The sequence below is a fragment of the Penicillium waksmanii genome (genome assembly GCF_028829765.1).
Source record: "Penicillium waksmanii strain IBT 27052 chromosome Unknown utg000004l:1.0-5674109.0:1.0-5678898.0, whole genome shotgun sequence".
NCBI lineage: Eukaryota > Fungi > Ascomycota > Eurotiomycetes > Eurotiales > Aspergillaceae > Penicillium > Penicillium waksmanii.
In genome coordinates, this window is record NW_026643251.1 from 638,996 (window position 1) to 662,667 (window position 23,672).

Genomic DNA, 23,672 nt, shown 5'->3' on the forward strand with positions numbered 1-23,672 from the left:
TTGACTACATCCAATTCTATTACACTCGTGGCACCGTGACTGTAGAAACTAAGTATCGTACTAGCATTGCAACTATTCGAATATTGTGATACTTGATCTGGACCTTGATCATCCAATTTAATCCTTCTTCCCCCTACCCTTCATCATATCCACCAAACTCTTCTGCTTCCCCTTCCCCTTCGCCTCCTTTTTCTTCTCTGTCTCCAACTTCCTCTCATACTGCTCCATCTGCGTCTTCCTCATCTCAGCCCCCTCATCAGCCAATTTTCTCTCCAGTTCCCTGAACTCCTCCCCCTCAGCATCCATCCCAATAAGCGACTCAAGCAACTTGATCTCCCGCGCCCAAACACCAGGATCAGGCACCGTAGCCGCGGACGCCCCAGCCGGCCTCTTCGAATTTTTCTTCTTGGCACCGCCTTCTTCCTCTTCATCGCCCCCTTCAGCCCGGTCAATGGGCGTCTCCAGGACCATGGGCATATCCTGAAACCTCTCCTCATTCATAACATTATGAAAAGCGCGCAGACCGAGGAATCCAGTCCCGATGTTCGCGTGTAGATCGCGCTTGCTCCCCTTCGGCGCTTTGGAATCATTCAGATGCAAAGCGCGCAAGAACTGGATCCCAATCAACTCGTCGAACTCAGCAAGGAAGGCCTTGAATCCTTCCGGGGAGACGAGGTCGTATCCGGCTGCAAAACTGTGACATGTGTCGATGCAGATACCAATGCGGGAATGGTGTTCCTTTGGAATTAGAGCGAGGAGGTCTTTGAATTCAGAGAGGAAGCCGCCAATTGTGTTGCCGTGGCCACACATGGTTTCTAGTACGGGGATTACGGTGGTTGTTTCTTTGATTGCGAATGTGAGGGCCCCCGCAAGTCGGGATAGGGCTTCTGGGAGGGGTTCTCCGTTTGTGCTTCCCGGGCTGGTTGGTGTTAGATTGATGGTGGTATTGTGGGGTGTTTGGGGTAAGGGCTTACTGGAAGTTGTATAGTTTTATTCCGAGAGCTTCGCAGCGGCGGAGATCGTCGACGAAAGAGGTGTAGGCCTGTTTGGCTTTGGTTTCGTCGGATTGGGCTAGATTGACGAGGTAGGACCCGTGAGGCAGGACGTATCTGGTAAATTGTGTTAGTCTGAGGTTTTGATCGAATTCGGAGGCTCGGGATTTAGAGCTTACTTGGCGGCGTCATAGTTCTTCTCGGCGCAAAGCTTATGGAACTGATCCCTGTGCTCATCCTGAAGAGGTGGGTTGTCCCATTTTCTCTGGGATTTCAAGAACAAGGCAAATGCGTTGCCGCTGGTTTAATTGTTAACTTTGGCATCTATCATAGTTTTGTGAGACCATGAATGACGACTTACCCAATCTGCTCACTATTGTGGATCGAGTTGAAAACGCCTGCTCGAGGATTTGGTTAATCTCATACTTCTAAAGCGCCAGAGAGGACAACGTACCCTTTGCAGCACTGACATGAGCACCGACGAACATTCGCAGACCAGATGTTCGGGGAGCCAGAGGCATGGCTTCGGCGTCCTTTTCTTCTTTGGTCTTCTTTCCTCGTTTGGCAGGTGTGGCTTTCTTTGCAGGGGTATTCGCAGCCTTGGCCTTGGGTTTGCTGATAGGCTCTTCTTCTTCTACCTTTGGAGCTTGATCTCCGCCCTTAGACTTGATGGCAGTCGGGGGTTCCGTATCATCAGCCTCTTCCTTTTTGACTGAAGTTCTCGCCGGCAGTTTCTTGGCTCGTGAGGCTTTTGGTTTGACCTCGGGCTCTGATTCTTCTTCCGAGGAGGCCTCTTTCAGGCTGACTCGCGACTTTTGGCGTTTTGTTCGTCTCAATGGGGAATTTTCCGGGGTTCCATTGCTCAGATTTCTCTTGTGGCCTCCCTTGGGTGCCGTGATGGGTTCTTCCTCATCTGGATGAGAGACACACATTGTACAAGACTGCCCTGGAGGTCAATCGGTTGTAGAGATGGCAATTGAAGTGGCAATGGCAATGATGGTCCCTGTCGAATGGAGACGATTCCAGTTGGCTATCAGAAGACTGGTGGATCTCTACGCTGATTGGAGGTTCAGCGGGAGGGGCAATGTCGTCAGGCCTGGCCTCGATCGTATTGACACACAATTTGTCAAAAGCGATCTGAGAAGCACAGGTGAAGTGTACATATACTCGTACTGAATTGAAAATATTCAACCAAGCTGTGTAAAATCACCTGACAGACTTTCCACCGGTTGCTCCTTCCCTGTGCTGACCACTGAACACTGCGCGCACCTGCCCTTTTGTGATGTCACGTGCTGATCACCGGGGTAACTCTCACGTGATGTTTATCGATAACCCAAACGGTCCAGCTTGTCCACTTTGGGAAGGCACAATTGCAGCTTCTCCGAACTCGACAGTCGACGACAATCAACGACAATTATTACTCGACCTTAACACTCACTCCCAGGGAGCCCCCACAGGTCTCGGAATCATGGCCGCCGCCGACGACCTAATCGACTTCGACATCATCGAGGCTCAGAAGGAAAACGTCCAATCTCTGCCCGGTGGTCGATCAGCCCGACAGCTTGCTCAAATATTTTCGGCGGGCAGCAATAGTGACAAACTCCCAGCACCGTCACCAAACGACACAAGGACAATCAATGGCGCAATTCGTCAAGAATATGAGACCGAACTCGAGGTTATTGGAGAATCAGACGATCCACTCGACGTTTACGACCGTTACGTGAAATGGACCCTCAATGCCTACCCCTCGGCCCAAGCCACCCCCGAGTCCGGCCTCCTACCATTACTTGAACGGGCTACAAAGTCATTCCTCTCATCCTCCCACTACAAGAACGATCCCCGGTATCTTCGACTGTGGCTACACTACATCCGATTGTTCTCCGATGCCCCGCGCGAGACATTTGCCTTCCTAGCGCGGCATCACATTGGTGAGGGTCTCGCTCTGTTCTACGAGGAGTTTGCTGCATGGCTCGAGGGCGCTGGACGCTGGAATCAGGCGGATGAAGTTTATAGACTTGGTATGGACCGCGAAGCTCGACCCGCCGAACGGTTACTCCGCAAATACAGCGAATTTCAACAACGACATGAGGCTCGCCCACAAGACGCCGGCCCTTCCTCCCCCGCGCTTCCAGCTGTTCGTCCAGCTCTGGCTGCTAAAACAGACCCCTTCGCTCTCTCAGATGCCTCTGGTGATCCGCAAGCCCCACGGCCATCACCCACAGCTGCCGCCCCGAAGACGAAATCCGGGAAGGCCAAAATGGCCATTTTCTCGGATGCCGAAGTTGGGGAATCCAGCCAACCAGCCACCAGTGGTGGACAAACGAAGGGGTGGGATAGTATTGGGTCAATTCGGGAACGCAAGAAGGAAAACGAGGTGGAGGCAAAGCCCTGGGTTGGAGAAACATTGAAGGCTGGAGGAAAGAAATCAGGGCCAAGTCAGAAAATGGCCATTTTCAGAGACGAGGTGAGTCCGCAATTTCACGTTGCCTATCCCTTTTCAGACCTTCCATATATTTACGATCACAGGACTAATTGCTGGCTTAAACCTATGTGCTTCGATTGCGTATACAGTCCAATCCAATTTCACCTCCTAAAAAAGAGAAAGCTCCCAAACAAATTCCGGAACATCATGTAAGGGAAGCGGTAAACCCACGAACTGGTCGGCGCGAACGTGTCTTTGTCGACTTGGAAGCAGTATATCCAGATTACAGGAATCCGGCGCATGAGATGAGCTTTGAAGAACTTAGGGCGATGAAGCGCGGCTGGATGGGTATAGATTGGCGACGCCAAAAGGAGCCTTTGCAACAAATCTCGGGCAACTCTTTAGGAGCTGAATCCCAACCAATTAACTTCAAAGAAGCAAGGCCCGAGGAAGACTTACAAGAACCCTCAGACGAAAAATTAACAACTTACGGGCAGCAACCCAACTCTCGAGAACGAGACGGGCACGCCGAACACAAATCCGGGAAACCCAAAAAGTTCAAGGAGCAAGGGAATACTCAAACTGGTGAGCAAATACTATTGATCTACATTTCCAATGTTTCGTGAATCTATTGACTGACCATCACGTAGTTAAAATGAAATTTGACTCGCCCTCAAATTCGAAAGTCCGACGGAAGAGTACTCGGGAGCCCACGATGACCATGCATACTCGTGCTGCGACCGATGAGATCTACGACATGTTCAGTCAACCCTTGAAGGCCGAAGAAGAGGATGCAGCGGATAGCTTGTACGGTAGTGACTATGACGACGATGACTGTGATAGCACTGGTACTGGTCGCATCTCAGCAGCCTCGAGTGACTTTGGGGACGAAGAAACACAAACTTTCCACAGGTCGCTTGATGATACCGGATACGCTGATACTACACGGGCTGAAAGTGTTGTGGGGGATGATTGGACCGAGTTCACCGCTAGGGATGTCCCTGGTATTGAGGGGAGTGATGTTACTTCCCACTCCGTTGTCAGCGAGGAAGATGTGTATGGATCACAGCATGGCACTCCAGAAAAGGAACGATTTGTACCACGAATGCCTGCTGATTATAACGCACCGTTCGGGACATATCGAGATCCTGCCATCATGGCCCAGAACAGACTGCCGTTCATGACTCCGATTGTTGAGCGCACAGAAAGCTCCATTTCTATGACGGCTGCTCGGAACACTATATATAATGCAAAGACTCCCTCAAAGGCACGGACACCATCCGGGGTTCCTCAGATGGGTGATCTATTGCTCTCCAGCCCCGTCGGAGCCCCGACGCCATACCATGGTGATAACACTATTACCTCCGTGGCCGATGCACCTTTTAGCCCCACTGCTTTCAAGGCACTGGCTCCCAGGCCACGTCGAAGGGAAGCAATCATCCGCGACGTCCAATGCAATCCAACCGACAAAGGAATTCGCAACACCATTTTGAACGCCTTGGAACCCCAACTTGCAACCTACGCTGGTTACCATGGGCATACGAAAGACAGTAACTATGCGTCCATGATCCAGAAATTCCTCAGGGCTCATAGCCGGAAATCAAGAGCTGCCGATGATGATGGCCTTGATACGCCGGTTCTGGAATTCCCAGGTGCGGAGCGAAGCTACCTCATCCGCCGAGAGCTGGGAGCGGGCGCTTATGCTCCAGTTTACTTGGCGGAGAGCATTGAGAGCGAAGAGCCATACAATTCGGATGAAGAAGACACAAACCCGAGTAGCTTAGCTAGCAAGGTGAGCCCATATGATAAGCCGCGACACCCATTCGAAGCCGTCAAGGTTGAAAATGGACCCTCAAGCGCTTGGGAGTTCTATATGATTCGCGCCGCATACGAACGCCTGCATCAATCACCGGGTCACGTCCGTGCAACGGATAGCGTTGTCCGCGCTCACGAACTTCACGTCCACCAACGCGAAAGCTTCCTAGTCGAAGACTACCGGGGTCAAGGTACAATCCTCGACCTGGTCAACATAGTCCGCAACGAGCACAGCTCTGATGGTGGTCTCGAAGAATCACTCGCAATGTTCTTCTCCATTGAACTATTTCGCACTATCGAAGGCCTCCACGCGAACGGGATTTTACACGGCGACATCAAAGCAGACAATTGTCTCGTCCGTCTAGATGAACCGAACTCAGACTCGCCCCCAAGCAAATCACTTTCCCTTCTCGACCTCGATGCCGATACCGATGATGACGACGACGACGATGAATCAAGACCCCAACGCCGAGACACCATTCACTACTCGCCCAATGGCCTGCACGGCTGGGCAGACAAGGGTCTCTCACTGATCGACTTCGGCCGCGGGATAGACATGCACGCGTTCCAACCAAACGTTCAATTCATCGCAGATTGGGAAGTCGGCACACACGAATGCAACGAAATCCGCGAGACCCGACCCTGGACCCATCAGATCGATTTATATGGTATCGCGGGTACAATCCACGTGCTACTTTTTGGTAAATACATCGAGTCCACTCGCGTACGTACTAGTAGCGGGACCGCTGGCGGGCCAGAACCACCAATCTACCGAATCCGCGAATCGTTGAAGCGATACTGGGATCGGGAGTTGTGGTCTGATGTTTTCGATTTACTTCTTAATCCCGCCTCTGAGCGTTGGGTCGCGATGGAGCGCGAAGACCGGGGGAATCCTGTTGAGAATGAGGACGGCGCCATGTTGCCGGTTTTGGCTTCTATGCGTTTTGTCAGACGGAAGATGGAGGATTGGTTGGTTGCAAATGCGGAGAAGAAGGGTCTTGCCTTGCAGTTGAGGAAGATTGAGGCTATTCTTGCTAATCACAAGAAGAAGCTTGAGCGTTCTTGATTCGTCTCGTTTTGTTTGTTGTGCTGTGCTATGTTGAGCCCTTGTTGGATTCCCCGTCATGTTTTATGATCCATCTATACCCATACCCCCCGCCACGATATCTTTTTCGTGACTAGACTCTCGTTGAGTCAGTCAGCCCTACTTTTCTGTCTATACTTCGTTTAATAGTAGATATCTTTCTTCATATAATTGTTCCTACTTCACGATCCACCTGGGGCTACATCTACTTCAATTCAAGAATATCATCATATACCGGATCCAGTCTAGCAGTCGATGTCTCAAACAATCCCGGCAGACCTGTTTCGTCGAAAGAGACCGACTTCAGTGCCATCTCCGCAACAGCCTTCCCGGATAGAAAAACCACAGGCATACCATGCCCATTGAACCCAGCGGCAATCAGCTGTCCAGGTTTACCTGGAACCTCTCCAACATGAGGCAATGAGTCTGCACTATATCCCATCACTATTCATTTTCAATCCGTTAGCTTCAAGTCTTACTTCACCAGCACACACCAATGGCACCGCTGTCCCAAAAGCGAGAGCAAGAATCGAAGAAAGAAAAAACATACCACCAGTCCAAATATGCTTAACCTCCGCCCTACTATCCTCCCAGCCAAAAAAGGTCCGCTGCATATACCCATCAAAGTGCGTATCCGCCTTTCTAATCAACCCCCCATCATCAGAATTCCCATACCACTCCCCCAGGTCATCCTTGAAGATATAAGAAGCCCCACCAACAATAATTAACCCATCATGACGGGAAATCTGATAAATGAACGCGCCTGGCCCGTGTCGAATGGCATATGTCTCGGGTAATTGCCGATACGGGGCGCCGGGGCCCGGCTCAATTGCTGTACAGAGGCCCTTGCAGGGGATGATGGCTTTCGAATACTGCGGTGCCACGGCGCTGGTAAATGCGTTGGTTGCGAGGATAATTTTGCGCGCGTGAATAGTTCCTCGGGGGGTTGTTACGGGCCAGAATCCTTCTGCGGTTTGGGTTTCTCCTATTGATAAAACGGGCGTGTGGGTTTGGAGATTTAAACCTCTGGATACGGCTAGACTAATTAGGTGGGTGATTAGTTTGTAGGGCCATAGGTGTCCGGCCGAGAAGCTGAAGCCGCCTTTTGCGTCTCGGACGTGGGCTTTCTTTTGGGGGGGGGATATTTGTCAGTCTCAGGTTTGTCTCTTTTTGAGGAGGTGGGGGCGGGGGGAGGGAAGTTCAGATATGACTAGAATTATCGGAAAGGGTCGCTTACTTCCTGTGCCTCGGTCTCAGACAAGTATTCCACATCATCCATGAAATCGAGATTCTGCGCTCGGAGATATTCCACAAATTCTTTTTTCCGCCGCAACTCCCCTTCGTCTAGATAGATATCCAGAGATTTGGTGAGGGTGAGTTCACAGTCAATTTCTTCTCTCGCGACTAGGTCCGTTATCTCCTTGATATGCGATATTTCGAATCGAACGACCTCAACCGCAGCTTCTAGTCCATACCGCTCGATATATTTGGACGTGATTGAATAAAGATCCGGTCTCAGGTGACCCCCATTGCGACCCGTGGCCCCAGAGCATAGTTCTCGGGCCTCGAGAAGAACAACACTTGGCGGGTTGGCAGCTTGGTTTTCTGGGAAAAGATGATATGCAGCCGATGCACCGGCATACCCGCCGCCAATTATTAGGATGTCTGTCTCGGATGGGAGGTTGGGCGTTGTTTGGTGGGTGTCTAGTGGGTGGAGCGATGTTCGCCAGAATGGTTTGGTGGAGCCTGTTGTTGGCTGAGGGAAAGACTTTCCGGTTTCTGCCATGGTGGTATATTTGAAATAATATATGCGTGGGCTCCTAGAAACTTGGGGTGTCGGGGAATAAGATGGTTCTTGGGGGTTGTTGTGTTGATAAAAGAAGGTCACAATTGGACGAACCGCGGTGGTGTGGTCGGCCTTTTGTCCGCCGCCGAACACGCTTGGTGCGGGGCGATCTTGGGAATTGATATACTAGTAGTATGAGGTATATCTCTGGCGAGAGTGTATTTCCATGGGATTTACAAAAGCTTCAGCTTTTAGGTTTAAGAATTAAATTTGACCGCTGCCATTTGAGGGATGGGACTCTGGGACTCGGAGGTGAGACGCCCAACGCCGATGCGACTCATTTGTCCTCGTGCTGGTTGCACTAATGACATCCATACTACAAAGAAATCCGATGGGATAGATGTACCTTTTGGTTGTACGTTCTTACCCATTCTACACCAAGGAGAGAGAGTATTACCCTAAACTATGCGTTGACAGTCTGAACTCATGGTAAATGACAGAAGGTAATTCAATTCCTGACTAGCCGAGTTTTGGCTGGTCTTCAAGTTACTTTGCCAAAGACTCTAGAATTCCATTGACATTCACAAAATTGAGCTCTTCCAGGGTTTCCTGCCAGAGTCTTTCCTTGATATTCTCCCCCTCCACGGTGTAAAGCAAAGGAGGATATCTGTATTTTCCGTTAGTAAATCAACTGCCTCATTCAATATATTCATGTAAATATTCAATCCACTCACGGTGCAACCCCCCCAATTCATCAATATGCATTCATGTGACTCCTTTCCCTTGGTGATAGCCGCATCGAGATATGTAGAAGCTCCAAGCTTCATGCTTCGTCCGGTTGCAACCTTCAGCAAATAAAGTGCGAATTTAATAGCTGCAGGTGCTTCGCGTTGCAGAGATGTGCCTTTAACAAATCCCGGTTCCACAAAGTTAACCACCACGTCGTCGGCAGATACCGAGTCCGTAAGCTTCCAGAGGAATATTAGACCCAGGTATTTAGATGTAGGGTAGATGTCGACGCCATCAAAGGTCTTCTCATCATCAAATGCTTTCAGTAGCGGTATCTTGTCTTTTTGCGCAAATTTTGCGGTCAATGACAACATACTCGTCACAATGGTCAACCGACCCGGTGAGCCTGCGGGAGACTTGCTCTTCAGAAGAGGGAGGAGAAGAATCGACAACAACATCGTGGAGAGGAAATTTACTTGCATGGTCTCCTCATGGCCGGTGCTTGCGAGCCTGAACGTTGAGTTGGATAGCCCGGCATTCAAAATGGCGATATCAAGTCGAGGCAGTTTTCCTTCGATCTGCGATGCGAATGCTTGGATTGAGTCGTAGGAAGACATATCCAGTAGCCAGACCTCAATATTCGCATTGGGGTATTGTTTTCTCAGGTCTACGGCTGCATCTTCGCCTTTTCTCAGCGAGCGAACCGCGATAATGAGCTGCGATAGCTTATAGGAAAGAAGTTGATTTGCACATTCCAGCCCAAGACCGGTGTTGGCTCCTGTTACGATCGCAACTTTCCCGGAGAGATCAGTGTCCTTCGAAACGTATTCAGCTTTGGAATAGAATTGGTTTGTGATGAATTGATTTGGGAAAAATGGCGTGGTGGAGGGCGGCAATTCTTTTGAGGACATGGCGTTCGAGCAGTAAAATGAGATGGGTTGTAGATTTCCAACTCATTTCGATGAGGCAGAACCTTGGAATTTATATGACCATGACATGGCGGAGTTAAGAATACGTCCGTAGCTTGTTATATCCAGTCTCCCATACATTGACATCTTTCATGGGTTCGGGTCTCGACTAAGTGCTTTGAAAGGGATCTTCAATCTAACCCGACCTCACATTTGAGCCAATCATACGCTGTATTGGCACGCTAAACCGGAATAGGAATACAATATCGTGCATTAGCGCGGCTATACTAGGCCTAGCCCTGGAACAATCCCAGTCGCCCCATCGCGAACCATGATCCAGTCTAGGTTCCTTTCCTACAACAGTAACGGAGAACAACCCCAGAAGGATAGAATCATTGCCTGCCTCAAGATCCGAGGCTTTCGGGCTCGGAATTAACGGAGACATTACTCGCCCACGGTCGGTAGTCGGTATGGAGATTCCTAAAGAAAGAAAATGGTTAGCTGTGTCCGGTCGCGAGAACATCATCTGGATACAGGTTGTGATTTTGCGAAGCACCTCATGCAAACTTCCAATACCTAACTAACCTAATGTTGTTTCAATAGAGCTTTCTGGTGAGTATATTAATAAATTATCACCTATACAGGACGACCGAGGGCAAATACTTTTATTAAGACATTACCCTTACTTTATATAAAGATATTAACTCTTAATAAATCAACAGCATCTACAAATAAGAATATACCCGGTTTCCGTGCAAACTACCTGGAATTCTCAACAAGTCAGGAAAATTCTGGATGAGCAACGTTTCGAGCCCCTTGGATCTGTGAGCGCCGACATTTTATCCGTGACCAAAGGTCCTCAGGATATAGGAATCACGTTAAAAAACCACCCCTCCGAGGAAAGCGACCTCCAATATGTGATCTTCGTTCAATTCCTCGCAGAAATCCCAGACCCAGATCTGCTAGAAATCAGCCACCTATTCACAGCACATGTCCTTTCCATGCTCGACCCGAAGAAGACAGTTCGGTTTGACTTCAGGATCTCAGATGAAAGCTTATCCTCAATACTGCCATTCCCAAATAATATCACCGTGGGCGCCTTACATAGCTCGGAAGACGGATCAAAGCGCCGAGTCCCACCATTAGAGCGGCATGACATTGGAAGACTTCCCCAGTCCATCTGCGAGGAATTCGCTGTGGTTCTTGACAGGCCGACATTTGTTACAAGCCAGGCGTGCTTTTCCTCATGAACAACATTCGGCCGGTTGACGACAGATGGTGGTATTGCACGATCGCGGAGGTTCGACGCAGTGCTGGGATGCCGCAGGTTGTGAGGAAGCTTGCTATGCTTGGGTTAGAGGAGAACCGTGGGTTGAAACCTTACAGAAAAGTCACAAAATAAGAATTTATATCTCTTCTAGGTTTTACTCTGGATCAGTACCAGGCTGCATTTGTTTGGACCGTCACGATGGTGACGCGGCAAAGCCGGGTCTGCCTAATTGTGGAGTGGATGACAAGGTCCGGGATGGCTAGGATCGAAATTGATGAGGTCTCTGTTGTAGACATGCTGTCCACTTCGGGCCATAGCAGTGTTTCGTGCACTCTGATCGAATACGAAACAGATATTGAGACGGAGGCTGGCTTATTCACAGTTGCGATGTGGGAAAAACAACGCGACATCATCCGAGAATGGAATCGCTCGACGAGGAGGCGCGCTCTGAATTACTATGGAATACTGAGGCAGGGATTTAATCAGCGGAGCCTATTGCATCAAGAGTGGCCGATATCAATTTGAGTGAAAGTCTTGCCTCACAAACGAAATGAAAAGAAACGCTATCTTTGGTCAGGAATACTACACAAAAAGTTCGCGAAACCACCCTGCATTGTCTCCAAGTTTAAATGTATTTCTATGGATTACTTGTGCTACTTTTACTCTCGTAGACGGTCGTTCGGACCTTTTTGGCTAACTTTCTCCGTGTGCATGTTTGAAAAGATACTAGTAGTAGCGTAGGGGGTTGATATGTCCGAACGTTACGGCCTAAACCCCGAGGCGTGAAAATGACTCAGCACATTTCATTCACTGCCCCCGGCAACCTCGGGCTTTGGTCCCTCGGTGGATGAAAGAAAGGACTTTATCGTCTTTGATTTCTGATGAGTTTGGCGACATTTTGGGTACTTCTGCCGCAAAGCAGCTTTTGAATACGGGTTTTAACGGACGACACGCTCGCCCGCAGCCAACATGGCCGCCCAAAAAGAAAACGGTGAGCTATTTCGAATAATCGCTATAAGACATATCTCGGAGGTCTCATGTTACCGAACTAGTCAATACTATGCCATTCATTCTTACAGATGGCTTACACAAGGCCGGGTCGGATAAGCGCAGGCTCATCAGACAGCATGTCATGGTGGGCAAAAACCGCGGCAAGACCCGAAAACCGAATACAAAGACACCGCGCCGGGATCTAGGATCTTCCAGGCTTGATTCAGATGAGCCATCGGCTCTTGTGCTTAAAATGCGCTATCCATCAATACCCAACAAGGTTGGCAATGAGCTTTCCTTTTCCAGATTTGCCGCACCGATCGAACCAGCATTGTTACAAGAGATGTTGAGGTGTAAGTTTTAGAGACCTCGGGATATATCCTGACACGCTGATTATATTCCAAGGTTCAAGTTGACTGATGACTCGCGAACAGTCTGCTTCATGGCAAAAAGAATTATGTATCCCCTGGCAGACCACATCGACTTTCACAAGAACGATAAGATTGACACTTTATGGTTCGACCTCTTGACATATGACGTGGCATACTTGCATTCCGTCGTTTTTCTCTGTCAGTCCTACTCGTCCCTTGTATCAGGCATCCAAACCTCATCTTCCGCATGCCGAGGGATGGTACATTACTCTGAGGCTCTTCGGCTACTCCGCGAGAGAATCTCGGGCCAAAGTGAAGAACGAGAAACATGGAACTCTACGATTCTCGTGGTTCTTTACTTGGCCACGCATGCTCATCTCGTGGGCGACATTTCCTCGGCCAAGCATCATCTTCAAGGCTTGCGGAAAATGGCCGATTTGAAGGGCGGAATATACGCATTCAGGTACAACCCAAAGCTTATCATTGAATTAATGAAGTAAGCTACCCCCGAGCAATATACGAGTATTGCTGTCTCGTGCTAACATGTCCATTTTGGGTAGATGCGATCTAGCAATGGCTATCAACTACGGAATGGAAACCGTCTTCTTTGAAGACCCATCACTGGAGCCCCTGATACCCTATGATCTAACACCGCCGATCACAGAGACGTCACCAGGGGTAGGAGCTTCACCGCAGCCGGTCGCGTCAAGCATCTGCTGCACAGACCTACAACAAGCCTGGACGGCGATGATAAGATTTTGCTCGGCGATCAATTATGCAACAAAGCGCGGGCTTCGACTTCCCAAGGAAGTACTTTTAACAAATATGGGATCTGTGATGTATCGGGTGGTTTGCATCAAGTACGAACTTAATCCTGTCGATGAAACTATCCGCCTTGGGCTACTTGCTTTCTCTTCGCACGTCTTCTTACGTGTGCGAAATATACCGTCTCCACACACATACCTTCCGAATATTTATCGGGATCGTCTTCTCAGTCTCCCGCCTGGGCAGATCCCATTGCTCAGCCTTGTTTGGCTTCTTATGGTAGGCGGCATTTCTCTCTTCACCCCGGCTGATGATCACTGGCTATTACCTTGGTTGAGAGTTTGCCTTACGGCATTAGAGGCAAATAATTGGGATGAACTTCAAGACAAACTGAAAGGGTTGTTATGGATAGACGCCTTGCATAACAAGCCTGGAAAAACCATTTTCGACACCGTGTACCGGGTCTCTGGGCCCAGAGACTTTGATTCTAGGCTATGAAATGGATGAATTCTGTTCTGCTTGCCGAATCAAGATGTTATCGGGTATTCCTTTCTTTTTTTTATCCGCCTTGCTGGTCGGTCTAGATTTTAATAGTCTATCGCGACCCAAGTTATGCGAGTCTGAACTAGTCGGATTAGTGAAGCCTTCAGGGGACTCGGGGAAGAATTACCCAATTTTAGGCGAAACACCAGTGTGTACGGCGTACCACGCACGAGTCATTTGGGGTAAGTGGCGGGGGATATGTGATCCTGTTTTAACATTGACGCGACTGGGCGTGTTTCTTTGGGATATTGAAGTTAATTTGAGATAGTTGCTCTTTGACTTGTAGTTGCACTGCAGAATAGCCTAGCATCGAGCTACTGCACTCCAGGTGCTGTTGCAGCCCAAGGCCACTGTGATTTCACCGGTAATCTCACCGTGACCAACTGGCTGCGTTGCTTGCTTGAATCCACACTTCTGCAAGTTGGCTTCAGCATTGGCCAGGCGCAATGTCCAAACGGAGATCGCTATACCAGGTTCTCGGGTCCCGATCAGAATGGTAGGGCCGACACGCCCCCTTTTGCTGCATACAGCCCCTCTCATACGTCCCATAATTTCTATTCAAAGAATCCGGGGGGTACCATTTGCCGGCAAATGTGGGACTTTTTTCCCTCTCCACACACACCCCTCATCTCTTCTGAAGGTGCCAAGTGGGAATGTCAATAGTACGATTCCTTCATAGCCTTGTGTTAAAACCCAGCCACTCAAACGGCGCAAGCGAACGCAAGCACGCGATAAGACGGATTCCTGGAGCGCCCGGTACGACAGGATTGCTTCACCAATCAACAACATCTGTTCATGTAGGTGAGCAGGGGATCCTCGGTGGCGCGGTCCACTTTCCAGAGGGTCCTTGAAGCCCTGCCACTGCCTCAATTGAGATATCACCCACTCGTGGTGGAGCTTTACTTGTCAATAGTCGCGGGCTCGGTGAAGAACCGGATGTGCTTAACCTGAGCAATGGGCGCATGGCTGGGGTTGCGGCTTTCCAGGTACCAGGCTTGGCTTCCCCTGCCTTGATTTTATGACTCCAGCGCCCAAGTGAGAGCTAATCTATGATTGGTATGGTTAGCGACACTATTACTTCGTGACCCACTTGCGGACGGGACGGGATCTCCCTCGTGCGCGCCCGCGTTCGTTCCAGCGTAGCGTGGCTCGCGTCGTGGCCCTCCGAAGGCTTCCGGATTCCGGACTCGTAGTAATATAATGGAAGGATTTGACATGATCCTACTGTGTACTTTTGTATAGTATGTACAGATTATGACAGGGCATCTTGGGTGCATATGGAATATATCATATGCGTAAGCCTCGGAAACAGCGGTTAACTTTAGTACAGATCACCCCTGATATGCAGCTGCTATGTAGAAGAAGAAAATAAAGATAGTCAGATGTTTAACACAATTGCTAAATGCCTAAAAGGTGTTTAAGGTCTGGTTTTAATCGTGAGAACAAAAATGTCAATCGCGAGTAAAGCCGAATGTGAGATATCATTACGATCGGAGAATAGTATCCAGTACCGCGGCTGCATGATTGAAAGTGTTCCCCATGTGGGCATTCGTGGGCAATCCGAGTCATGACGACGGTTTGAAATTCGAATTAACTTCGATAGTTTGGGAGTACCTCGATCGATCGATAGCGCGATGAATCGAGATTAGTGGTTTGTTCCTGCAGACGACCTCGCACAAATTCCAAATCTCTACTCCACTATCTACTATGTTAGGCTTAAACGGCCCACTCTGTGACCTCCTCAACTTGGTACGATCTACAGGGGACAATTTCGCATCGACGAAACGCTGTACTGAACTAAGAGTTTTAACTCGGCGCCGGCCGCACGTAACAACCCACACGGCTGGCGCCCATTCTAGTCTGGTTTTGTTGATATAATAACGCGCCCCCACGATTCCGCCGCGCTGGATTTGATGTTAGTCAAGCTATCCAACTTCACCACATTCCTTCAGCTTCGTTAAGCAAACCCCCCCTCGCCATGGGATCGGAACTCAATGTGCACGCCGATTCAAAGGCGGAGCTCCTCATTTCCCCAGTCACCATTTGGTGGGCTGTCTGGACTGTTGTCTGGACAATCCCCGTGGTACTGGGAATGTGGTTTCTCATCCACAATCGCAACTCGCCTATCCTCCGAATCCGTGGCCTCGGGCTGTCACTCTCTGCAATCGCATTTTTACACGTTTATTGGATCCTTGTCCAGGTCGGTCTCATGTACGGTGCCCTCGCACCCGGTGATACTGAATACTGGATTATGGGTCTCTGGTTGCCATGCGGCATTTCTCTTTTCCACGCTTCCAACAGTCGATTCCTCCACGTCGCCAAACTTCAGAAGAAATACGTCGACGGCGGCAAGGCGCTTCTCAACTCCAACCCCGAACCCAAGAACCAGAACGGCCTGATAAACCGGTTCTTTAACCTCGCCTACAACACCCGGATCCTCATCCTCGTCGGCGCCGGTATGCTCCTCCAGATCTTTCTCACGGTCCTTATGTGGGTCATCTCCCGCAAGTATCACAGCACCTGGGGTATTCCCGGTACCGAAACTCACGGCACCGAGATGCAACAGAAGTCTGAGATGGGCAGTGGATGGGAATGGTGGCCCGGAGCTGCCTTGCAATTCTTCTGGGCCTGGGTCGTTGCTCCGATTATCTTGTGGAAGTCTCGCAACATCCAAGATACCCAGGGCTGGAGGGTTCAGACTATTGGTTGCTGTCTGTCTAATCTACACGCCACTCCGATGTGGCTTATCGGTCTTTACGTTCCTCAAATGGAGGTTGTCAACCAGTACTTCCTTCCTCCTCAGTGGATCTGTCTTTCTATTATCGCCATTGAAGTCTTCACTGTTTTCCTTCCCTGCTGGGAGGTCATGCGCCACCAGTCTCTTCGCCAGGAAACCCTCGATGCTATCTCCAACTGGGAGAAGAAGGTCAAGGGTGAATCCTCCGACGGCAAGTCCATGAACTCCGCCTCCACTATGGTTGACTCCATGCTCTCTGTTGGTTGGTCGTCTAAGGGCTCTGTCAAGAGTGACAACAGCTCTTCTCGCGACAGCATCCTAACAATGGGTGCCCTTGAATATGTTCTCGATCGTAACCCGGATCCTCTCCAGAAGTTCTCTGCCCTCAATGACTTTTCTGGTGAGAACATCGCTTTCCTCACCAGCGTCGCCGAGTGGAAGAACTCCCTGCCCCAGGCTATCCTGGATGGCCCTGGCGCTAAGGACGACAATCTCCGTGATCTCCTTCGTGAGCATTTCAACCGCGCCCTGCACATCTACGCCGAGTTTATCAGTGTCCACCACGCCGAGTTCCCCTTGAACATCTCGTCCACCGATCTCAAGCACCTCGAGTCTGTTTTCGAGAAGCCTACTTCCATTCTCTACGGTGAAGAACGCGAGGTTGACCCCGTCAGCCCTTTCGACAAGTTCACCTTCGACATCCCGTCGCCCAGCAAGTCTGAGTTTTCCGAGAAGGGCACTGGTAGCGGTAGCTCGATTTCTTCGATCAAGGACCGGGTTATGTTCTGGGGTGATATTCCTACGGATTTCTGCGCGACAATCTTTGATGAGGCTGAGCAGAGCATCAAGTACCTGGTGCTCACCAACACTTGGCCCAAGTTTGTCAGGAACCACCGCCGTCTCTCGGCCAGCTCGGAGGCTACTCTTAACGAGCAGTCCGGCAACATGGTCTAGATCTAGCCATAGCCACCTGGTTAACGGGATACGAGACAAGTGAAGACCTGTTACATACTAATTTGACAATAATGTGACTGGACTTTTATACCCATTGATGTATCTATAAGCTTTAATTGATAATGACCCCCATATACCCTTCTGTTGAGAATTGAATACCAGCCATTTTTGTTTGATCATTGAACTACAATCATAAACTTAAATTTCTCTTACCTCGGGAGCAGCCTACTGAAATTACAGAAGTACCCATTTTTCAGCTTTGCCCAATTTTCATTGCTCCGCTGTGACGTTGTTTTCAGATTTCTGGGCCCCTTCTCCAGTTAAAGGCCCATGACAAAGTTTGGTACCAGGGGTAAGCGGGTACAAAGATGCGGATCCGAAACGACGAAGAAAAGGCAAGATCAACACAGTGGAAAATGAAATATGACCTAAACTATGTCTATACTCATACCAAAATAAACCATAAGACTAGCGCACATGCCGAAGTAAACCCGAAAGCCGATTTACCACGGATATATGCCATTGGCATTTAAGAATTGCCCAGCTTCAGAATCACGTTTACCTTCAATTATATCGAAAAGCCCCCTTGCAGAATTCATAGGGTCTCCAGCGGCCCCACCAGCGCTAACCGCATCCTCGGATTCCCCCCGCAGGTTGCTCCTAACCAAACCTGGGCAGTATGCGAAAACTCGAACATTCTGGCTATGGAGTTGCTTATGCTGCTGGAGCGTCGCCATGTTTAACGAAGCTTTACTCATTCGATAGCCTTCCCAGGGCGCATTATAGTGGGGATCAGCTGGGTTGGCAGCTAGGCCAAGTGAGCCTAGGCCACTGGACACTTGAATCAAGCAAGGGTGTTCGGATTTGAGTAATAGGGGCACGAATGACTGTGATGTGAGGAATGCCCCCATGACATTTGTAGCGAAAATTTTGTTCAGTTGCTCCCGAGCGCTGTACCCATGAGCGGTGATTCCGGCGTTGCTGATAAATGCATCGACGCGGCCAAACTCTTTTTCGACTTGAGAAACGGCCGCGGCAATGGAAGAATCATCTGTCACGTCGAGCTGAAGGACGGAAAGAGTTCCCTTAATATTGCCGCTGCTTTTGATCTCGTCTAGAGCGGCTTGTCCTTTCTTTGTGTCGCGGCAACCCATTATCACATGATAGCCAGAATGCGAGGCAATAAAATTTGTAGTAGCGTAGCCAATGCCGGAGTTGGCGCCTCCATGAAGTTAGCTTCGTGACTCGCACTGTGAAATAAAACTGCAGATTGCTGTCGCGACTCCTGGGTTGTCTTACCGGTGATGACGACAATCTTAGAAGTTGCCATTTTATACGATGAGATATCTTTCCAGTCCGAGTCGCTGATAGGAATACTGCAGTGCGATGCTTGTCTAGCGTGTAATCCTTGGTTCTTAAATAGATTCAAATATCTCGTGTCATCATTATGTAGGGGCGCTAGGCAGGAGATACAGCGGGTGTAATCCTTGAATCCGTTCCCGGAGATACTAGTCCCGACGTCAGAGCCCCAGTCTGGATACAAGGCTAAATCTTCCTCTTATGAAGATACGTCCAGTCTGGGGTAGAGTAGAATGATGCGCCGGGCAAGAGATATGGCGGAATTAATCCTTAACTCCGTTCCCGGATATAGTCCAAACCCGAGATTTCGATACGGCGTATGCTAAGAGGATAAGGTCAAATGTTTATCTCGTATGGAGATTAATCTAGTTCGACTCTAGTACCTGCTCTATTGCACTGAAAGTCCTGTTTGGACAAGCTTTGCATTTGGTAAATATGAGTTTGTATTATTTCTATGAGCAGCGCGTATAAACATGATCGTGAGGGGCCATCGACAAGATTTCGTCATGAATTCATTTCATATTTTCATTCACTGGTTCCCTCAGCATGGGATGACCGAAATTCCCCATCTTGTGAGGATGGAGAAAAATGTCGATGTCTAGGCTTTCCCCATTTCTGACGTAGCTTGTGCACGGTAATGAAACTCCACAAAAAACACCTGTGTACTTCGAAGCGAAGAGTAACCCCGAATCAATCATGCATAGTCGACTCGCCATCGCTAATGCCTTGAATAACTCTCCTACGATCAATAATTTGCGTCTCTGTCAAGGATTCTTGATATATCTGGCGACAGCGTTTGGATCAGCCTATAGTCACGTGCATTATACAGCTAATTAAGTGCCAGATGCTCAAACCACTCATCAAATTATATTATAACTAGTAAAAGATAGTATTTGTAGGGCGGGCAAAAAAAGAAAAAAGAAAAAAAAGAAACGAGCGACGCAGGGATCGAACCTACAATCTTTGGTAATTGATAGAGAAACCGAAAACCAACGCCTTTCCATTAGGCCAGCCGCCCCGTTATATTACTCAGCTTCCACTTTTAGGATACATAACAGCCGTATGGAACTAGTTACCAGGTTGTCTTGTGCCCTTAGTTGTCCGAAATTTGGATTGAGCATGTTCGTTCACGACTCAACACCAATCGCTGCTCTCGTCATACCCAGTATTTGAGATACTTCACTTGTTACTCCTCTACAAGTAACCACAGTTAATGCCTTCGCATTCACCCCAGCCCTGCTGGAACTGTTCACTATTCCAATTCCAGTTTGAAGACAGTTCTTGATAGATTTTGGTGACTTTGCTTGGAATTCTCACTGTTCGTTCTTGTTTGGCTCGAAACTTATATTATTTTTGACTAAATTTAATCCAATGACTGGGTATCGTGCATCTATGACATTCGAGCTTCATGTTGACGGAGAGCAAATTTATTTGTAAAAAGGCCAACGGTTTACCGGACAAGCAAATCAAGACTCGGAGCATGTGAGTCAATCTAGGATTTCTCCGGGCATGCCTCAAGCTCACTCAAGCAATGCCCTCAGCGCTGGGTCCCATCTCACTTTTACCAGATTGATCAATCTCAACCTTTTCCTCCGGTTCCCACATCGCCTCCCGCATGAAAGTGCTATGAGCCCGGATTTGCGGTCCCTTCAGCACCAGAACAACAGGAACAACAGACAACGCAATTCCAATGAAGCCAAGAAGAGTACCAGCCCAGCCGAAGCCCAGATTGCTAAATAACTGAGGCGAAGCAAGTGGCAAGAAAGCGCCGAAGGAATTCCGGCCCAGCGAAGCAGCCGAAAGAGCGGATGCGGCATATCGCTCATAAGCATCGGTGAGATAATTCACAACGGCCATATAAATAGAGTAAATTCCGATTCCGGCGGCTGTGATACCGATTGTAGGGACAATCCAGTGCACGTCAGGCATACTAGCCCATCCATACCAGAAAAGACCTGCGGCAAATAGTAGACTGCCAGGAATCGCGGTATACAAGCGCGCTTCCGGAATTGGACGTCCTGGCTTCTCTGTATTTCTCCTTGCAGAGCGGAAGTAAAACCAATCCTGGATGGGGTTGATTATTGTGCCGATGATCGCTCCGACGGAGATTGCGAGTTGTACCAGACCTGTTGCGAGCGTACCCCAGTTGTAGTTTGTCGAATAGGTTTGCACAACACTGGAAAAGAACAGGTACAGAATTCCCCAGGCGAAACTGATCCAAAGTGTAAAGAAGATCACCACAGGCTCCGAAGTCAGCATTCGGGTAGGGCGTTTGAAGGAGATCTGCAATAGAGCGAGCTTGTTTGGTGCGTTGATCTCGGCGGCTGCGTAGATAGGGCGTCCGGTTTCTTTCCGGAGCTTTCGGGCGCGGGCTTTAAGAATGACATCTGGTCGTGTTTCGCGGAGGATGAACCAGAAAACGGGAATAAGAGCAGCGTTGTAAATAATCTGGATATAGAAGATCCTAAACGACGTAGGAAGTTAGTAAAATCCTGTACAGGATGAATGATGAAAGAAGAGATAACACACCATCGCCAGGGCTCGCTTCGAGGAATCTGAACAATTGCAGAACCAATAAACGGTCCAAGAGCAATACCAACAACACTAGTAAATCCGAAGATAGACATTGGCAGACTCCGCGCCTTTTCACCAAACCAAACATCACTGATACTTCCTCCGACAATGTTGATCGAGACTGACGAAGCGCCACCGCCGAAGAAACGCGTCACTACCAATGTAGCAAAGTTCTTCGCGAACGCGGAAGGGAAGAGCGAGATGACCAGAATGATATATGCCACAAAATATCCCGGCATGCGACCGGAGGACTCTGTGAGGGGCACGAAGATCAGCGGCCAGAAAGCCGCACCCATGTTCCATGAGGTTGTAGCCCAGTAAAGGTTAGGGAATGGCGAGTTCTGGACATCAAACTCCTTTTCCATCCAGTCGTTTCCAGATCCATAGGTACCTGCTGGAAGACCAGTAAGGATAGAGCTTTTTGCAAATGTCAGTAAACTTCCCGTTCCCACTGGGTATCTTGACAGACGATCTTACATGAAGCAGACCGTGATCGTGAGAAGCCACTTGTATTTCATGCCCCAGTTGAAGGGGTTTTCCGGGTCGTCGGGACCATTCCAGGTGTGAACTTCAATGTCCTTGTAAGGAGGTATTTCATCTCGAACATCTTGAACAAACAGTCCTTTAATCCTGGGGAGAAGTCAGCATAACTAATTTCTAGAGAATCATGTAAACACTAGAGGATACTCACTTGCCCCAAACCCCGGTACGAGACTTTGACTTTTGTGCGGAGGCAGGCTCAGCTGTCACAGGCTGCGACGGAGCAGGCTGAGACTCATGCACCTCCTGAATTGAGTTCCCACGGCTGGCCATCTTATCGAAGTTTGAGAAGAAAGCACGTCAACGTCAAATTGTCGGCCAGTGGGGGTTAAAAGAAAGTAGATAACACCCGGAAACGATCGGGAATCTTATTTTCTTTTTTTGCGTACTCATATCCTGTCCTGGCCCTTGTCCGAGAGACTTCACAGTCCGGTACACAAAGCCCCGATTATAATCCGACCGGCATGCCGAACGCCAATTAGTGTAGACCGGCACCTATTGAACTACTTCTTCGGGAAGCCGGTCGGGTTTGAGTGGAAACCACACTTCCTTCAAACGTTAAACGCTCCACTTTTCTGATGTTTCTGTGGGTCTAAAGATCTTTCTTGCCAGGCCTTCCTTGCTTTTCTCGAGGTTTATGGAGCCCGGTTCGTCCGGAGGGAAGGGGATTTTTTTTTTGTTTAAGGTTTCAATCAGTCGGTTGGCTTTTTTGCCTCTTGTTCCGAGGGAATTACGTGTTCTTGACTAGTGGCATTTTCTGGTCTTGGTATTGTAGATCTATTCATGGAAGTAAATTCACATATCTCGATCGGATTCTCGTTATTTTTCTTAGTGGCCTATTTGGGTCGTAGATTACATCGGGTTCCAAACGCTGCAACAGTAAAGATTAAGGCTGCAAGGTCAAAAAGTTATGGATACAATTTGAGACATTTTCATTGTTCGCGAAAGCGCTTGGAAACCGAATGATGTCATGCGGGTCAAGATGGGTCTTATTCGTACTATATCCACCTTTTTATTTGGACCCAACTTCTAATTCCGGCTTACATATCAAAGACCACGATGAATCTACTTGTTATTTGCTACTTGCATCTGCAGTAAGGCACGAGTCACACAATCCTTGGAATATGCCTTCTACTACAAGTATTACAAGTGGTGGTGTGTGTATCGTTAGCCGTTAATGCCAGAGCTAGTGTTAACCAAAGGATGATGAACAGTTAGTGTTAGTTGTTGATACCAGAGCCAGTGTTAGCCACCTTGTGGTGGCCGATGCTGAATACTAAGATGTCGCTGTTGCATTTGTGATTGAAAGGCCGTGAGGGCAGTGAGGCCGCTATGGCAGGGGACCACGAAGCATAGTATTGAGGCCGCGAAGTGAGGCCGCGAAGTGAGGCCGCGAAGTGCAGAGAGGCCGTAAAGTATAGTGAGGCTGTTAGGACAGAGAGGCCGCTAGGGCAGCTGTTATAAGATCAGTGAGGCTACAGAGCGCAGATAAACTATAGAGTGTAGAGAGGCCGCGAAGCAAAGTGAGGCCGCGAAAGTAAGTGAGGCCGCTAGGATAGAGAGGCCGCAAGGGCAGTGAAGCCGTGAAGCAAAGTGAGGCCGCGAAGCAAAGTGAGGCCGCGAAAGTAAGTGAGGCCGCGAAGCAAAGTGAGGCCGCTAGGATAGAGAGGCCGTAAGGGCAGTGAAGCCGTGAAGCGTAGTGAAGCCGTGAAGCTTAGTGAGGCCGCAGGGGCAGTAAGACCGCTAGGGCAATGAAGCCGTGAAGTGTAATGAGGCCGCGAAGCACAGAGAGGCCACGGGGTGTAGAGAGGCCGTAGAGTGTAGTGAGGCCGC

The 23,672-nt window shown here is 49.1% G+C and overlaps 9 protein-coding genes across 9 annotated transcripts; 4 read left to right on the forward strand and 5 right to left on the reverse strand.

The window, feature by feature from the left end:
• Positions 1 to 117: 117 nt before the first annotated feature.
• N7481_003102 (DNA-(apurinic or apyrimidinic site) lyase APN1) lies at positions 118 to 1,924 on the reverse strand (the record flags this gene model as incomplete). The annotated part of the gene is made up of 5 exons (XM_057262321.1): positions 118 to 919; positions 975 to 1,109; positions 1,172 to 1,291; positions 1,354 to 1,390; positions 1,447 to 1,924. The coding sequence occupies 5 exons, from the start codon at positions 1,922 to 1,924 to the stop codon at positions 118 to 120; spliced, it is 1,572 nt and encodes a 523-aa protein (XP_057123982.1).
• A 386-nt stretch (positions 1,925 to 2,310) lies between these two features.
• Positions 2,311 to 6,295, forward strand: N7481_003103 (putative checkpoint protein kinase (SldA); the record flags this gene model as incomplete). The annotated part of the gene is made up of 3 exons (XM_057262322.1): positions 2,311 to 3,456; positions 3,594 to 3,999; positions 4,065 to 6,295. 3 exons carry the CDS (start codon positions 2,311 to 2,313, stop codon positions 6,293 to 6,295), a joined length of 3,783 nt encoding a protein of 1,260 aa, XP_057123983.1.
• A 223-nt stretch (positions 6,296 to 6,518) lies between these two features.
• N7481_003104 (NAD(P)/FAD-dependent oxidoreductase) lies at positions 6,519 to 8,099 on the reverse strand (the record flags this gene model as incomplete). The annotated part of the gene is made up of 3 exons (XM_057262323.1): positions 6,519 to 6,757; positions 6,864 to 7,440; positions 7,551 to 8,099. The coding sequence occupies 3 exons, from the start codon at positions 8,097 to 8,099 to the stop codon at positions 6,519 to 6,521; spliced, it is 1,365 nt and encodes a 454-aa protein (XP_057123984.1).
• Positions 8,100 to 8,645: 546 nt separating this feature from the next.
• Positions 8,646 to 9,739, reverse strand: N7481_003105 (putative short-chain dehydrogenase/reductase family protein; the record flags this gene model as incomplete). The annotated part of the gene is made up of 2 exons (XM_057262324.1): positions 8,646 to 8,766; positions 8,874 to 9,739. 2 exons carry the CDS (start codon positions 9,737 to 9,739, stop codon positions 8,646 to 8,648), a joined length of 987 nt encoding a protein of 328 aa, XP_057123985.1.
• A 467-nt stretch (positions 9,740 to 10,206) lies between these two features.
• Positions 10,207 to 10,986, forward strand: N7481_003106 (uncharacterized protein; the record flags this gene model as incomplete). Its single annotated transcript, XM_057262325.1, has 3 exons — positions 10,207 to 10,275; positions 10,340 to 10,348; positions 10,459 to 10,986. The coding sequence occupies 3 exons, from the start codon at positions 10,207 to 10,209 to the stop codon at positions 10,984 to 10,986; spliced, it is 606 nt and encodes a 201-aa protein (XP_057123986.1).
• Positions 10,987 to 11,975: 989 nt separating this feature from the next.
• N7481_003107 (uncharacterized protein) lies at positions 11,976 to 13,630 on the forward strand (the record flags this gene model as incomplete). Its single annotated transcript, XM_057262326.1, has 4 exons — positions 11,976 to 11,997; positions 12,086 to 12,349; positions 12,431 to 12,863; positions 12,928 to 13,630. 4 exons carry the CDS (start codon positions 11,976 to 11,978, stop codon positions 13,628 to 13,630), a joined length of 1,422 nt encoding a protein of 473 aa, XP_057123987.1.
• A 2,023-nt stretch (positions 13,631 to 15,653) lies between these two features.
• On the forward strand, positions 15,654 to 17,366 carry N7481_003108 (uncharacterized protein; the record flags this gene model as incomplete). The annotated part of the gene is made up of 1 exon (XM_057262327.1): positions 15,654 to 17,366. One exon carries the CDS (start codon positions 15,654 to 15,656, stop codon positions 17,364 to 17,366), a length of 1,713 nt encoding a protein of 570 aa, XP_057123988.1.
• A 503-nt stretch (positions 17,367 to 17,869) lies between these two features.
• Positions 17,870 to 18,696, reverse strand: N7481_003109 (uncharacterized protein; the record flags this gene model as incomplete). Its single annotated transcript, XM_057262328.1, has 2 exons — positions 17,870 to 18,588; positions 18,666 to 18,696. 2 exons carry the CDS (start codon positions 18,694 to 18,696, stop codon positions 17,870 to 17,872), a joined length of 750 nt encoding a protein of 249 aa, XP_057123989.1.
• Positions 18,697 to 20,249: 1,553 nt separating this feature from the next.
• N7481_003110 (uncharacterized protein) lies at positions 20,250 to 22,112 on the reverse strand (the record flags this gene model as incomplete). The annotated part of the gene is made up of 4 exons (XM_057262329.1): positions 20,250 to 21,189; positions 21,255 to 21,716; positions 21,777 to 21,929; positions 21,991 to 22,112. 4 exons carry the CDS (start codon positions 22,110 to 22,112, stop codon positions 20,250 to 20,252), a joined length of 1,677 nt encoding a protein of 558 aa, XP_057123990.1.
• Positions 22,113 to 23,672: the final 1,560 nt, after the last annotated feature.